Consider the following 13,078-nt stretch of genomic DNA (forward strand, 5'->3'; position numbering starts at 1 on the left):
ACATCTTAAAAATAAATGTAATATAAATTAAATACATTATTTAAAAAAAAACATTGATTTTTATCAATTTCTCACTTAACGCTCACCCCAAATTTGGGAAGAGTGGTATTTTAATCTTCTGAAAATTACAGAGAACTATTACAGTACTATTACAGAGATTTTCATGTGAGTCATATGCTGTTTGGTTCCAGTTTATCTGAAAGTCTTCGTATACAGCTGTTCACATGATCTTCTGTTAGGGTTATTCACAATATATGAATAGAAAGTCAGAGGGAGAGCTGTATGTCCTGCATAACTTAAGGGATGGAGATGTTCAGTGGAGTTCTGCATACCACGTTGCCACTTCAGTTCATGAGTACTTTGGATAATGGTTCAAAGTCTGTTATGATTCAGGAAAAACATTAGGTTGTTTTTGTTTTAAATTTGATTTGATGTCTTGTTTTATTTTATGCAGAATATGTGTCCATCTAGTCTGTTGAATCTAGTCTGTGTCCAGTGTCTTAGGTAGAGAAAGACATCTCTTCGTCACTTGCTACTTGAAATCGATTAACTGAAAATGCAGAGGCCTAAGAATTCACTAGGAATATGGAAAGCTTAATCAGCTTCTATATCTTCTATCTTTTTTCTCACTAAAAGAACATTTAAAATGAAAAGGAAGCAGAAGTGAGGGTTATTCTTTTGCATGGCATAAGAATTTTAGAAGAATCTTGTTAGTTTTTTTTGTGATAAATAATTTTTATTAAGGATTTTTATTGTAATAGTAAAATCTAATACGAACTAAACTTAAAAGAGAATAGAAAGGAGTAAAAAGTGCAAGAAAAAAGAGAAGAAAAAAGTAACAATATAATCAAGAAAAAATATATATAAAGAAGTGACTTCCAACCTGCATCACAAAAAGTATAAACAAATTTAGTGACTCTTCACCCCCCTCTAAGGTTATAAACGTTTATCTCTTCATCCCATATCCCATTTCTTATCTATAAACAAATCCATAAAACAACATCTTTTCAGTCCTGGTGTCAGGAGAAAGTCCATAAAGGCTTGCTAGAAGTAACAATGTATCTTGTTTTAACCTTGATCAAATAAACCAACTTTATATTCCTTCCTTTTCCTTCTAACAGTCTTAATCTTTAGTTCATCCAAATGTTATTGTAGGATTTGATTTCTCTTCATTTGTTTCTTGTCTCATTGCACAGAATTCCTCCAGGCTTTAACAAGCCTCTTTTATAAATTGAATAGGAAAGAATTGTCCAGGTCACTCTCTTAGTTTGTCATTTGTATTTCCCTATTTTAAAGCCTTAGCCAGTTTCTTTTGTAAATCAGTGAAACATCCTTTTCGAAGTAATTCTCTTGGCCTGTCAGTTGTAAATCTACTTTTGGCATCATCTCTATCTTGTCAGATAAAATTTGTTCTACATCTGTCATGTCTTCAACAACATAGTCCATTCATAGAAGCAGACACCATTACTGACATTGTAGATATTGTGGCCACTATTTTCTGATTCCGTTCTTCAAAAGTCTCCTTCAATATTTTCATTGTTGTAACATTTTGCAACATTTTACAAGCTTGTAAATTCTTTCCTCTACCTAAAAACTTATGTCTCCTGTAGTGTCCAATTTTTGAAATCATGAAATTGCTTATCTTTGTTTTGTCTTGTAAAAACCAAAACAGAATCTATTTCCCATGAGAAGCTGTTTGTTCTTTATAATTAATTCCAAAATCTTATTGTAAAAGTTTCAATAGTCCAATTTTAACTGGACCCTTAGTCCATTTATAATTTCCTAAGATCAAAACCTTAAATAGCTTTGTGCTGTTTATTTCAGATTCTTTAAAATTCTCAAAATTATAATTACAATTTTCTTTCATTCAGGATTGAAGGCAGTACCTGGCATTTTCAAACTTATTCCGAAGGTCTCTAACAGCTTAGAAGTTGTTAATGAGCAATTTCCAAAAGTTATTAGAAAGTGAAGTTTGAAAGTCTCTGCCATGGTTGTGAGCAAGATGGCTAATTGTGTTGTCTGCCTGTGCTCAACCCCTGGAAAACCACTGTCCTGTGGTCTCCTTGAGAGGGACAGCCATCCAGAGTACATGTGGGCGATCTCCCATCCTCTCCTTACCTGGAGAGATTCCAAGGAACTGGTCTGCTTGCTGGTTCCTTGATCTTTGCAGCAGTCATCAGCTCTGCTTTTGTAGAGTCATCTTCAGTTCGCCATACCTTGCCCGGAAGTCATAAAGAATCTTGTTGGTTTTGACTAAGGATCCAAGTAATCCATCTTTCTGCTTTCCACAACGATCAAGGAGATGCCCGCAAGGGCCCCACAGAGGATATAAATGCAACAGCTCACCCTTGCTGTCTTTCTCTAACATCTGGAAATCAGAGGTTGGCTTCTTCTAAGTATGAAGGTTCTGTATAGACATCATGACAAGCATTGGTTTCTACTCTTGCATATTACCATATAAAAAGTACATATTTTTTGACATGCTGCATACAGAATTTGAAGTTAAACCATAAGGAAACCTTATCATACACTTTTGTTTCAAAATTTAGCTTGCTGTCAGGATGAGATAAAATTGGCCTTGGGAGTGGAGCTGGCTTCTCTGTTCCATTGATACAGAATGCAACTGGTAGTATTTAGCATAGCTTTCCTAAAACTGTTCCTCTAGATGTGTTGGTTTATAACTCCCTATCATCATCCAATGGTGCCCTGGGATAGGATTGCAGTAGGCTGATCTAGTGTTGCGTAGAAGCTGCAAAATGAATGCTTTTCACACAAATGTATTATTAGTTGGGGGAAAAAATAGGAAGCATAGAATTTATGTTGTGTTATTTTTAATAAAATGTTTTAATAAAACAGGTTAAGTTTCCTTTTTCTGCATTTGCAAGTGGTGAGATGTTTGTTAAAGCAAATGACTCTTGTACTGACAGCCAAAGTAGATGATATCACTTCCTAGATGTCCTGAAGCCACCTCTTTCTGTTTTTTTGTTGTTTCAGGACAAACACCATGATGCTGCTCACGAAATCATTGAGACAATTCGGTAGGTGTTAAGGCAAATATACATTGCAAAGCACGCTCTCTGCTTTTTTCTCTCCCTGACCCTCCCAGGGCTGCATCTCAAAACAGCAAGTGAGTCTTCTGATAGGGAAGAGATGAAGAATGGAAACTTGGTTCTTGTTAGGGTTCTATACTTGGTGTGTAATCTCAGATTCTTATGATATGGTACACTTTTCCATACAGATTTCAAATACCATTTCTGGGTTCCATTAAAAAATAATGGAATATAGGAATATAGGACTGAGTTATGTATTGCAGTCAACCATGATTTTGTTACTCTAGTTTGTTGGACTGGATTTACACATGGTATCAAACTGGAAATTCTGGTGAACAAACTATATGGCCAAGGTCACATAACATCCTAATCCAAAACCAAATCCTATTATGATGTAGTCTATGCATCTAGTCACAGGCTGACTTAGCATAAGGCAGCCAGTTTCTTCTCCTTCTGGTCTAGTATTGCCTACTCTAACTGCAACTGTAGAGTTTCCAGCCAAAGTCTGTCATATCACCTGTAGTCTGATTCTTACAACTGGATATATCAGGGATTGGCCCAGAGTCTATTCACATGTAAATTCTATGCTCTGCATTTGAGCTACATTCTTTTCCAGTTGAGGACACTCTACACTGTTTCCCGCTGCCAAAAATAACAGCATATCAGTGCACAGGTTCAAGGATGATCATGTACTTCAGCTAGTGGTGAGGCAGGTGATGCAATGTGTCACCTTGGTGTTTCCCTCAGTAATTATAGCTGTGCATCTACTTTGGGAATTTGATAGTAGGCAAGAGACTGGACTGGACTCTCTGTATCCCAGCTTAGTATACATTGCTTGCAGTTTACCCTTTTGTACTAGGACATAGGAAGGCATGGGATCCTTGTCTGTTCATTGTTCCTGGTTGTGTAGGCCTGGATGCTGGCAAGATTTCTGACTAATCTGCAGGCTGCTCCACTGTGCTATAGACTGGCTGAAAATGTGCATTAAAAGCAGGTCTATTCTATTCCGTAAACAACAGACCTGTTACTGTTCTGTGTGAGGCCTACAAAGCTTGAAATGCATTCAGTGTAAAGATTTTGATGACCTGGATGTATAGGATCAGAGCAAGTCCCTTTGTAACTTTTGAAAACAGTTGGTCAGTTTCTCAGGACTAGGTTTAGAGAAGTGAAATTTGCCGACATTCTGAAACTAGAGGAAAAAGCAGTTTCTTGAAGGGACATTGAAATATATTAGATATGAATTTAACAGACTTAAACATATTTTATAAGTTTAATTTAAAATGAATGCCTCATTGACATATTTATATAATTTACAGAATAAGCTACAGTCTGTACATTTACTCTGTTTAATGGTGCTTATAATTTGAGATATACACAACACCAACCTTAAAGATATAAACACCCTACTTTTGTTCAGGAGAGAGAAAGTGTGTGTTACAAACTGCTACATCCCATGTAAAGATTTTAAATTTTGCCCTTTAAGAAATAGGGATAAATACAAGTTGAAAATAAATTACTTATTTTGTGTTGAACAAAACTATACATTTGAATAAACATGCAAGTACAGTATAAAAGACTATGAATATATTTGAAGATATTTTTATCTATTTTTATATACAAGAATGAATTCTGATGCTTATTTATATGGATGTCTGTATGTTAGACATTTTGGGTAAATATTAACATTTTCATATTTCAAAACAAATTACTGGGAATGTTTTTCTTGAGGCAGAAGGGGCCAAATAGCCTCTCTGAACTATTTTGCTGTTTTCCCTGGGCCTTTTGGCCAGACATATCCTCTTTAGGATTAATGTACATATGTGCCTGTACATGCACACATGTCTATCCATACATGCTCCTTTGGCAAGTAGTCAGGAACATTATTTGATAGGAGGACTTTCTCTGTTAGCCAGGGAAAGCAAGCCTGAGATTTTCTTTGTCTCAAAAAGAGGAAACCTTGAGAGAAATGAGGAGTGCAGTATGTTTTTGAATATTAATTGGGCCAGAAAAGATTCAGTCCTTCATGTGTGGAATCATTTCACCTTTGGTCCCAAAGCTTGATTTTAGTACTGCAGCCATGTATCCCAAATAGCTGCTCAAATCATCTCAGCTGGGTTCTACCAGAAACTCCCTGCTAGCTATGCCTGTTGTGGTAGTGCAATCTGATTGCATTAAGTAGCATTCTGTCAAAGATCTCAGCAACTCTGAGTCACAAATGGCTATCTTGTAGAAGACACTAAATCAAAGCCTTTAGAGAACTCCCTTCTTTGCCCCAGTGGGATCTGGTTTTAAGTTCCTTGGGCAAGCATCATTGCCTCACTCCTATCGCTGTTGCCTTCTAGCATTGTTGATGCATTTCAGAAGATAACAGCCTTTTATGGAACCCTGAAGTGAAGGATAAGCTGCAAATTGCCTTGCCCAGTAATGGGCCCCTCTGTCTGACACAACCTAGCTATTTAGAATATTTGTGCAGTATATCAGTTTTGGGGGCTAAGGCTTATCAAGACAGTTTATTGAGAAGAAAGCAAGCATAAGTGTACCTAAGAGTTCCTTCCCTAAGTCTTCCATGAACTGTGTGTGACTTGGGTCAAGGGAGAAGGGAGATATAATTGAAATAGTACTTTCTGAGAATTCTCTGTGTGTCTCAAGACCCATCACAAATCATGGTCTGGCTAATAAGTCAAGCCAGAATTGGCAGCTTACTGTGCTCAGAGCTAATGACCATTGCCTCCCAGAAGAGGAATAGTAATTTGTATGGTTGCCTCTTACCCTACAGTATCTTGTTTTGACAACACTTCTCTCCACTGTGTTAGCTTGATATATCCAGGCTGAAAAAAGCACCACTTTCCAGGGTCTGCATCAGTAGAATATAACTTCTACTGCTCTTTAAAGCTTTCAGTGTTGTTACAGGATATGCCTACAGGAGCTGCTTGTATTGGTTTTTTAAGGGCTAGCTGTTGGGGAGCAAGGATAAAGTGCTTATATGGTGCTGCTGTTTTTTTCTGCAGTAAGTTATTGCTTGCCATCACAAACATCTGTCCTTGCTGATGGTGATAAATGGACATTTTCTCTCCTTTAATTTAGACCTCTCTCAGTGCATAACTATCATTCTAGAGGTTCCGTTACCCCCAAACCTTCAGCCTGTACAGTATTTAGCACTGCTGCTTGGTTGCAGTGTTGCAAAAAACATAAAACATTGTAAACATCAGGAGGGAGGAGCCATATGTCAGTAGTCGAACATCTGCTGTGCACGATGAAGTCCAAGATGGCAACCCCTGGCATCTCCAATTCCAAGGATTTGTGTTAGCGGGCAGGTGGCGGTGGTGGAAATGCCATTTAGTACTGTAAGATTAGGCCATACTGGTCTCAGTGGACTTGTATTGCACGTTCTTATTTCAAAGATGTGAGAGCAATTGAGCACTTAATATTGCAGGCTAATTATATTGTTCTACATGGCTGTTGTTAAAGAGTATTCCTGAAATTACATACATAAAGTTTATCCACTTAAAATTTAGTTTTTGGAGACTTGAAAATTGCTGTTAAGCTGAATACCTGACAAGTAAGAATATCCCTTAGTATTAGCTGAGCAAATCAAAGTAAGTTCTTTCTTCTTAGACTGCCAGTGAGCTGCAGGTGATTAACAGTAAATGTATCTGGACTGTCAGGGAGTTTTTAAAAGAACAGAAAGTAATATAGGAGCTTTGGAGAGTTGTTTGTACGGCTAATCGATCTTCTTTGTTTTTGTTTTTCAGGTGGGTCTGTGAAGAAATTCCAGACCTCAAGCTTGCTATGGAAAACTATGTTTTAATTGATTATGATACTAAAAGGTGAGAAAGTGGGAATCTGTTTAATTCTTCAGCGGGGATAACCTATTATAGCAGGACTAAATGCAGCAATTAAAGTAGGCTTGTGAATTGCTGCTGCAGTTACAAAAGGCATTTGGGTAATGGTACCCGGTGTAGAGTTAACATCAGATGCTGGAAAAATAATTAAAGAATATAAATAGTGCTTTTTGGATATTTCTATTATATTTGTTATGAATGCAGCAGCTGTTTACATAATACAGGTAATCCTCAGTTAACCACTGGCAATTGGGAGTGGAATTGCCTTTGCTAAGTGATGCGGTGGTAAAGTGTGGTGTCACATGACCATACTGCTTAGCAATAGCAATTCCAGCAGTCCTGGTTGGCTTTGTTAAGCAAGGACTGCACGGGTCATTAAGCAGGGACCTCATATGACCATAACTTCCAACTTCCTGCAGGCTTCCCCATTTGCTTGTGGGAAGTCAACAAGGAACGTCAGAAATTGTGATCATGTGACCATGGGGATGCTGCGACGGGCAGAACTCTGAGGATAGGTTGTAACTACCACTTGTCCAGTGCCGTTGTAAGTTTGAACAGTTGCTGAATGAGTGGTCATTAAACGAGAACCACCTGTAATTAGGATGTATAGGTTATCATAATTGTTCAGGGTATGAAAGTAAAATCTTTAGATGTAACGATTGATTGATTGATTGATTGATTGTTCAAATTTCTATCACCGCCCATCTCGCCCAAAAAGGGGGACTCTGGGCGGTTTACAATAAAATTGACAATTTAAAAACCATCAAACGCATACATTACAATGCAAACAACCGACGTAATAAAAATAAAATAAATATACAATCCAAGTGGTGGTGATTTCATTCAGTAGGGAGGACTCTACGACACCAGCCACCCCCAGGGAGAACTATTGCCCTTCCCATCCCAAGCAAGGCGGCAGAACCAGGTCTTCAAATCCTTCTGAAAGGCCAGGAGCGAAGGGGCCTGCCTCACCTCTGGGGGCCGAATGTTCCAAAGAGTGGGTGCCACTGCAGAGAAGGCCCGCCTCATGGACCCTGCCAACTGGAATTCCCTTACCGACAGGGTCCGTAGCATGCCCTCTGCATGACTGGGTAGGACAGGTCGATGTTATGGGGATGAGACAGTCCCTCAGGTAGCCTGGCCCCATGCCATGTAGGGCTTTAAAGGTCATAACCAACACCTTGAATTGGACCTGGAAGCAAACTGGTACCCAGTGCAGCTTGCGCAGCAGTGATGTCATATGTGCCAATCTTGGCACTTGTAACTGCTCGCATGGCTGCATTCTGGACCAGCTGAAGCTTCCGGATACCCAACAAGGGTAGCCCCATGTAGAGCGTATTGCAATAGTGTATATGGGAGATGACCAGGGCATGAGTGACTGTTCGGAGGGCATCTCGATCCAGGAAAGGGCGTAACTGGGCACAACACAAAGTTGCGCAAAGGCCCTCCTGGCTACGACTGCCATCTGCTCTTTGAGCAGGAGTCGTGAGTCCAGAAGGACCCCCAGGTTCCGCACTGGTTCTGAATGGGGCAGTGCAACCCCATCCAGAACCACAGATGGCAAATTCCTAGGAGCCGAGGGGCCATTAACCCACAGCCACTCAGTCTTACCAGGGTTCAGCTGAAGCCTGTTGTTCCCCATCCAGACCCCCACAGCCCCCAGGAACCTGGAGAGGGTGGTCACGATATCACTTACTTCACCCGGGATGGAGATGTATAATTGAGTATCATCAGCATGATACCTCATCCTGTGGTGACGGGTGATCTCACCCAGTGGTTTCATGTAGAACTATAAGCCTTGGGCAATAATATAGTCCCACTGGCACTTATATGCCCATAGACACAATTTTGGATGCTGATAGGATCCCTGCCCCACCTGACTCTTTACATTTAAAAATCATATATTTTAATTAAAAATGGGAAGTTAGTATGCTACAAAGCAAAGCACCTCCTGAATATCTTTATTTTCCAGAATATCTTTATTTTCAGTGATGCCCCAGTGACCCAAGTGGGCCCCATAAGCTTTCTTAGAACCTCAGCATAATGAGCAGCTGCAACAAGGTGCAACATATATCTAGAGGAAGTGGCAGAGAATATTCGGATAGCCATTTTTTGAATGGGCAAGCTTCCTCCCATCAGGAAAACACCAGATTATCTATCTTAGTCCAAAGTATATGATAATGCCAGAGAAACATATCCCATTAGAAAAGTAAAGATGCCCTCATGTTGAATTCAATTTCTGGTAACTATATGGACACATCCATGTAGTTTTGTTGGCAACCGTACAGAAGTGGTAGCACAAGGTCTTAGGCACTATAACTGGGGCTACTAATGGCATGTGGAGCAAGCAGCAAGGACCTTAAAGAGTCCTTGAGAACAAATGAACATCAGTTGTCAGCAAAGATCTTCATCTTTATCACATCCCACCAAAACTGAATGATAGTTTGGATGCAGGAGAGGGTCTTCTTTGGTTGCAGTGGTGCCTTGCAACTCCCTGCATAACAAGGCCTATTCTGTTCCCTCCTTGGCTTCCATTTGGCAAGATGTTTTATCTGCTGAGTGGCAGATTTGATATTGATGAGGTACTTTACCTGAATCCAAAAATATAATTTGTTTTGAATGTGTGTTTTATTGGCGTTTTTATTTTTGTATATTTTGTCAGTAGTTTTGAGCGTATTTGCTGAAAGGCAGATAGAAAAATTATTTTAATAAATAATAGCCACTGCATGAACCCCCCCTTTTTTTTTACTTAAGTGATTTGCTGCAAAACATCAAGCAGCAAATGAGTAGTCTGAGCATTGCCGCTTTCTGTTTTCTCTCCTAAGGCATCTTTAGTAACCAAAATTGGCATTAATGAAGGCCTTTGAGGGAATCCTGGTTTCATTGTTAGGGGTTGTTCCTTTTCCACTTCAAAGTAAATTGGAAGCAGATGTTACCAAAATAAACCACAGCGGCCTTTTTATTTATATCTCTGTGAGGAGATATGATGCAGCTTAAAGATGACTTTGGACCCGTAAATGTTGTTCTGTTGTGAGTTAATCTGGAGCAGTAGCCCAAAAGGTTCCTTTGCTGTACTGCAAAAATAGCCCTAGGGAGCTTTAGGTTATCGATTACTCTGCAGTTCCAGACAACACAATCCAAACTGCATCTTTTAGGCAAGGCTGCAGTTAATAAACTTTAGATTTCCTGTATTTAGAATAATAAAAACATAGAACTGTAAAGTTGGAAGGGACCAAGGATCATTTAGTCCACCCCTCTGCACTGTGCAGGAAAATCACTTAAACCATTATTGAGAGATGGCTGTACAGCCTCTTTCTTAAAGCTTACAGGTAGTGTTGTACCGCTAAGAATTTTTTTCTTGTATTTGTGAAATCTAGGTAGCTGCAACTTATTCATTCATTTCTTCTGGGCATGGTTTCTGTGGCCATGAAATATAGTTCTTGGCCATCTTTCCTGTAGCTTCTCTTTCGGTACCTGAACACTGCTACCATGTGTCCCCAAAGTCTTCTTTTTCTTGGACTGATCATCCCAGCCTATTCTCACAGGGCATGCCCTCAAGTCCCTGTATCATCTTTATTGCCATTCTCTGAACTCTCTAACCCATCAAAATCCTTTTGGAAATATGGTGCCTGGAATTGTATTCAGTATTCACTGGTGCCAAATAGAAAGGAATAGCAACTTCATGTGTCTTTGATACAATGCTTCTTCTAATGCAGCCCAAAATTACATTGCCCTTCTAGCAGCTGTCTCACACACTGCTGACTCATGTTCACTGACAAAGACCATAGCCAAGTCCTCTTCAGATGTAGTGATTTCAAGTCATGAACCTCTCATCTTATATGTGTGTCCTATATTTTTTCCCCTAAATGTAATTTATTTAATAACCTGCTTATTTGAAGGACTGCCTTTCCCCAGGTACATCTACCTGGCCCACCAGAGCAGGGAGGCAGGGTATGTTACAGGTCCCTTCTATGAGGGATGTTCATCTAGTGGGACCATGAAAAAGGGTCTTCTCCATCATTCCCCTGGAGATTAGATTGGCCCCCACCTTGATACTTTTCTGAAAGGCCCTGAAGATATGGTTCTGTCAGTGGGCCTGGGGACCCCAGGTTGAGACGAAGCTGATCAAGTGGCTGATCTGATTGTGTTTGTAGATGCCGTGGGGGGTCGGGGTGGGTGTCAATGGTTTTTTTTATATTGTTAATTTTAATTTTGTAAGCCGCCCGGAGTCAGTGTGTGTGAGTTGGGCAGCCATATAAATTTATTAAATAAATAAATTACATTTATCTTGTTCTTCTCTGTTAGATTAGATTGCAATCTCATTCTGCCATCCTGAGTGTTAAATGAACATGCAGTGAAAAAACCTTGTCGTTGGCTGTGATTGTTCATGGTATCTTCCTTAACCTGGTGTCCTTCATATTGAGTGTGATGGCTGTGGAAAATGAAAATTGTAGCCTAACATCTGGAAGACACCAGGTTTGGGAAAGCTGCTCTAATTCCTTTTCTTTGTTTTTTTAATGGGTAAACAGCCCCTTGGGCTTAATTTTTTTAAAAAAAACTTTAAATTGTTTTTAAGCTATTATTTATTTGGGTAATTTTTTTGGATTAATATCTTGCCTTTAACTCTCTAGAAAGCCCAACTGGCTAACAATACTAAGGGCAGTGACACCTGTGATAACCACAAATGAAAAGCAAACAGAACAACAGATAAAATTATTAATCTGATCAACCAGGTTAAAGTTTAAACTGCTATGAAACAAATTGCTTTCCAAGAAACAACAATACAGTATATATTCAATACAGTATATATTTAAGGAGACTGTTAAACAGATTTCACCAGACAGAAGAGTTCTATCCCAAATTCTGATTAAAAGAAGAATAGATATAAATGGAATATACAAAGAAGTCCCTTCACCTGATTTCAGTGGCAAGGCAGGATTCTGCAGCTTTCCAATTTAATTAAGGAGAGCCTAAAAATAAATTTGCAGCCAGCACAGCTGAGTTAGTAAAGTAGTCACATGTCAGTAAATACTTCTTTTTTCAACCTGACCCTTTCTGCACATATGCTGATTGTTGATTATTTGAACATATATTTTAGCAAGAAGTGGAGAGGTTTAGAGCTTGAGCACTGACCTCAGTAATAAATTCTGGAATGGGGGTGGTTATTTATTTGCATTTTTTGTGGAGAAACCAAGTGAGTTGCTTTGCATGGTATCCTTTCCTCATGAAATGACAAAATGAATACTAAATCCTGCATGCCATCTTCAGCCTAATCAAGGACCTGTATTAAATATTAACTGGCAGGACTCTTTGGCCTTTGCAGCATATGTGGGAGTATATTTTCATAGTACAGTCTTATTTTACTCCATTTTAATTCATGAGCCTTCTTTTCCAAGGGAAGCAAAACGTTTTAACGTTCATGGATTTATCCTCCAGTACTGAATACTTCAATATAATACATAAACACTGTTGTTATGCCTTTAGGGCATTTGTTAATGCTATCCTGTTTGTCAATAATTGCACAACATGATGGATATTCTTGGCAAACGAGGTCGCTGTTCATGATCAGTTTAACAGTTTGTGAATATCATGAATCAGTTAATCTGGTAAACATTTCATTCTGGTTTTTTTCCTTGTGTTTTTCCTCTGTACCTTACTCTAGTAGTGCCCTTACTAGATATACTTTGTTCTTTTATTAGAATTCTGTGATCTTCCCTGGTAGCACTTCAGTTAGAACATGGCCACTCTTTTGCATCTGAGCCTGTCTTTCCTGGCCCCTGATCTCCAAACAGAATACAACACTCCAAACAATACATCACACTGGAGGACAGATTTGTACAAGTAACTGCAAGTAGCAACCACAGCTGTGGTTAGCAGCTTCAGATGCAAAGATGTTTTCCATCTACTGATGTGCCTGCTCCGAACATAGGGATTCTTATGTTTATGGAACCACATGGAAACTGGCAACACTTGGTAAACCTATTTCTGTAGGGAAAGCAGGGTGCTTCTGTATTCTCATTGCAAGAGATAGATAAGCCATTGGGCTCTTTCCAGATAGAGGAGTGTGCTACTGTCTATGGCGCTGAGGTATCCTGGGATACCTTTTGAAAATATAAACACAACAAGAGATAAATTAGCATTGACCACACACCCTTGGGATTAGGCAACAATATTGGTGGCTGTTCA

General features: G+C 39.2%; 1 protein-coding gene across 2 annotated transcripts in view; it reads left to right on the plus strand.

Annotated features, from left to right (window-relative positions):
• The window catches only part of DOT1L (DOT1 like histone lysine methyltransferase), a 76,531-nt gene that overhangs the window by 11,130 nt on the left and 52,323 nt on the right, over positions 1–13,078 (plus strand). For both annotated transcript variants that reach the window (XM_063290785.1, XM_063290786.1), the window contains exons 2-3: positions 2,995–3,038; positions 6,803–6,877. In XM_063290785.1, the coding sequence (XP_063146855.1) occupies positions 2,995–3,038; positions 6,803–6,877 (119 nt within the window). The remainder of the gene's footprint in view (positions 1–2,994; positions 3,039–6,802; positions 6,878–13,078) is intronic.

Source organism: Candoia aspera, chromosome 1 (genome assembly GCF_035149785.1).
Source record: "Candoia aspera isolate rCanAsp1 chromosome 1, rCanAsp1.hap2, whole genome shotgun sequence".
In the NCBI taxonomy this organism is placed as follows: domain Eukaryota; kingdom Metazoa; phylum Chordata; class Lepidosauria; order Squamata; family Boidae; genus Candoia; species Candoia aspera.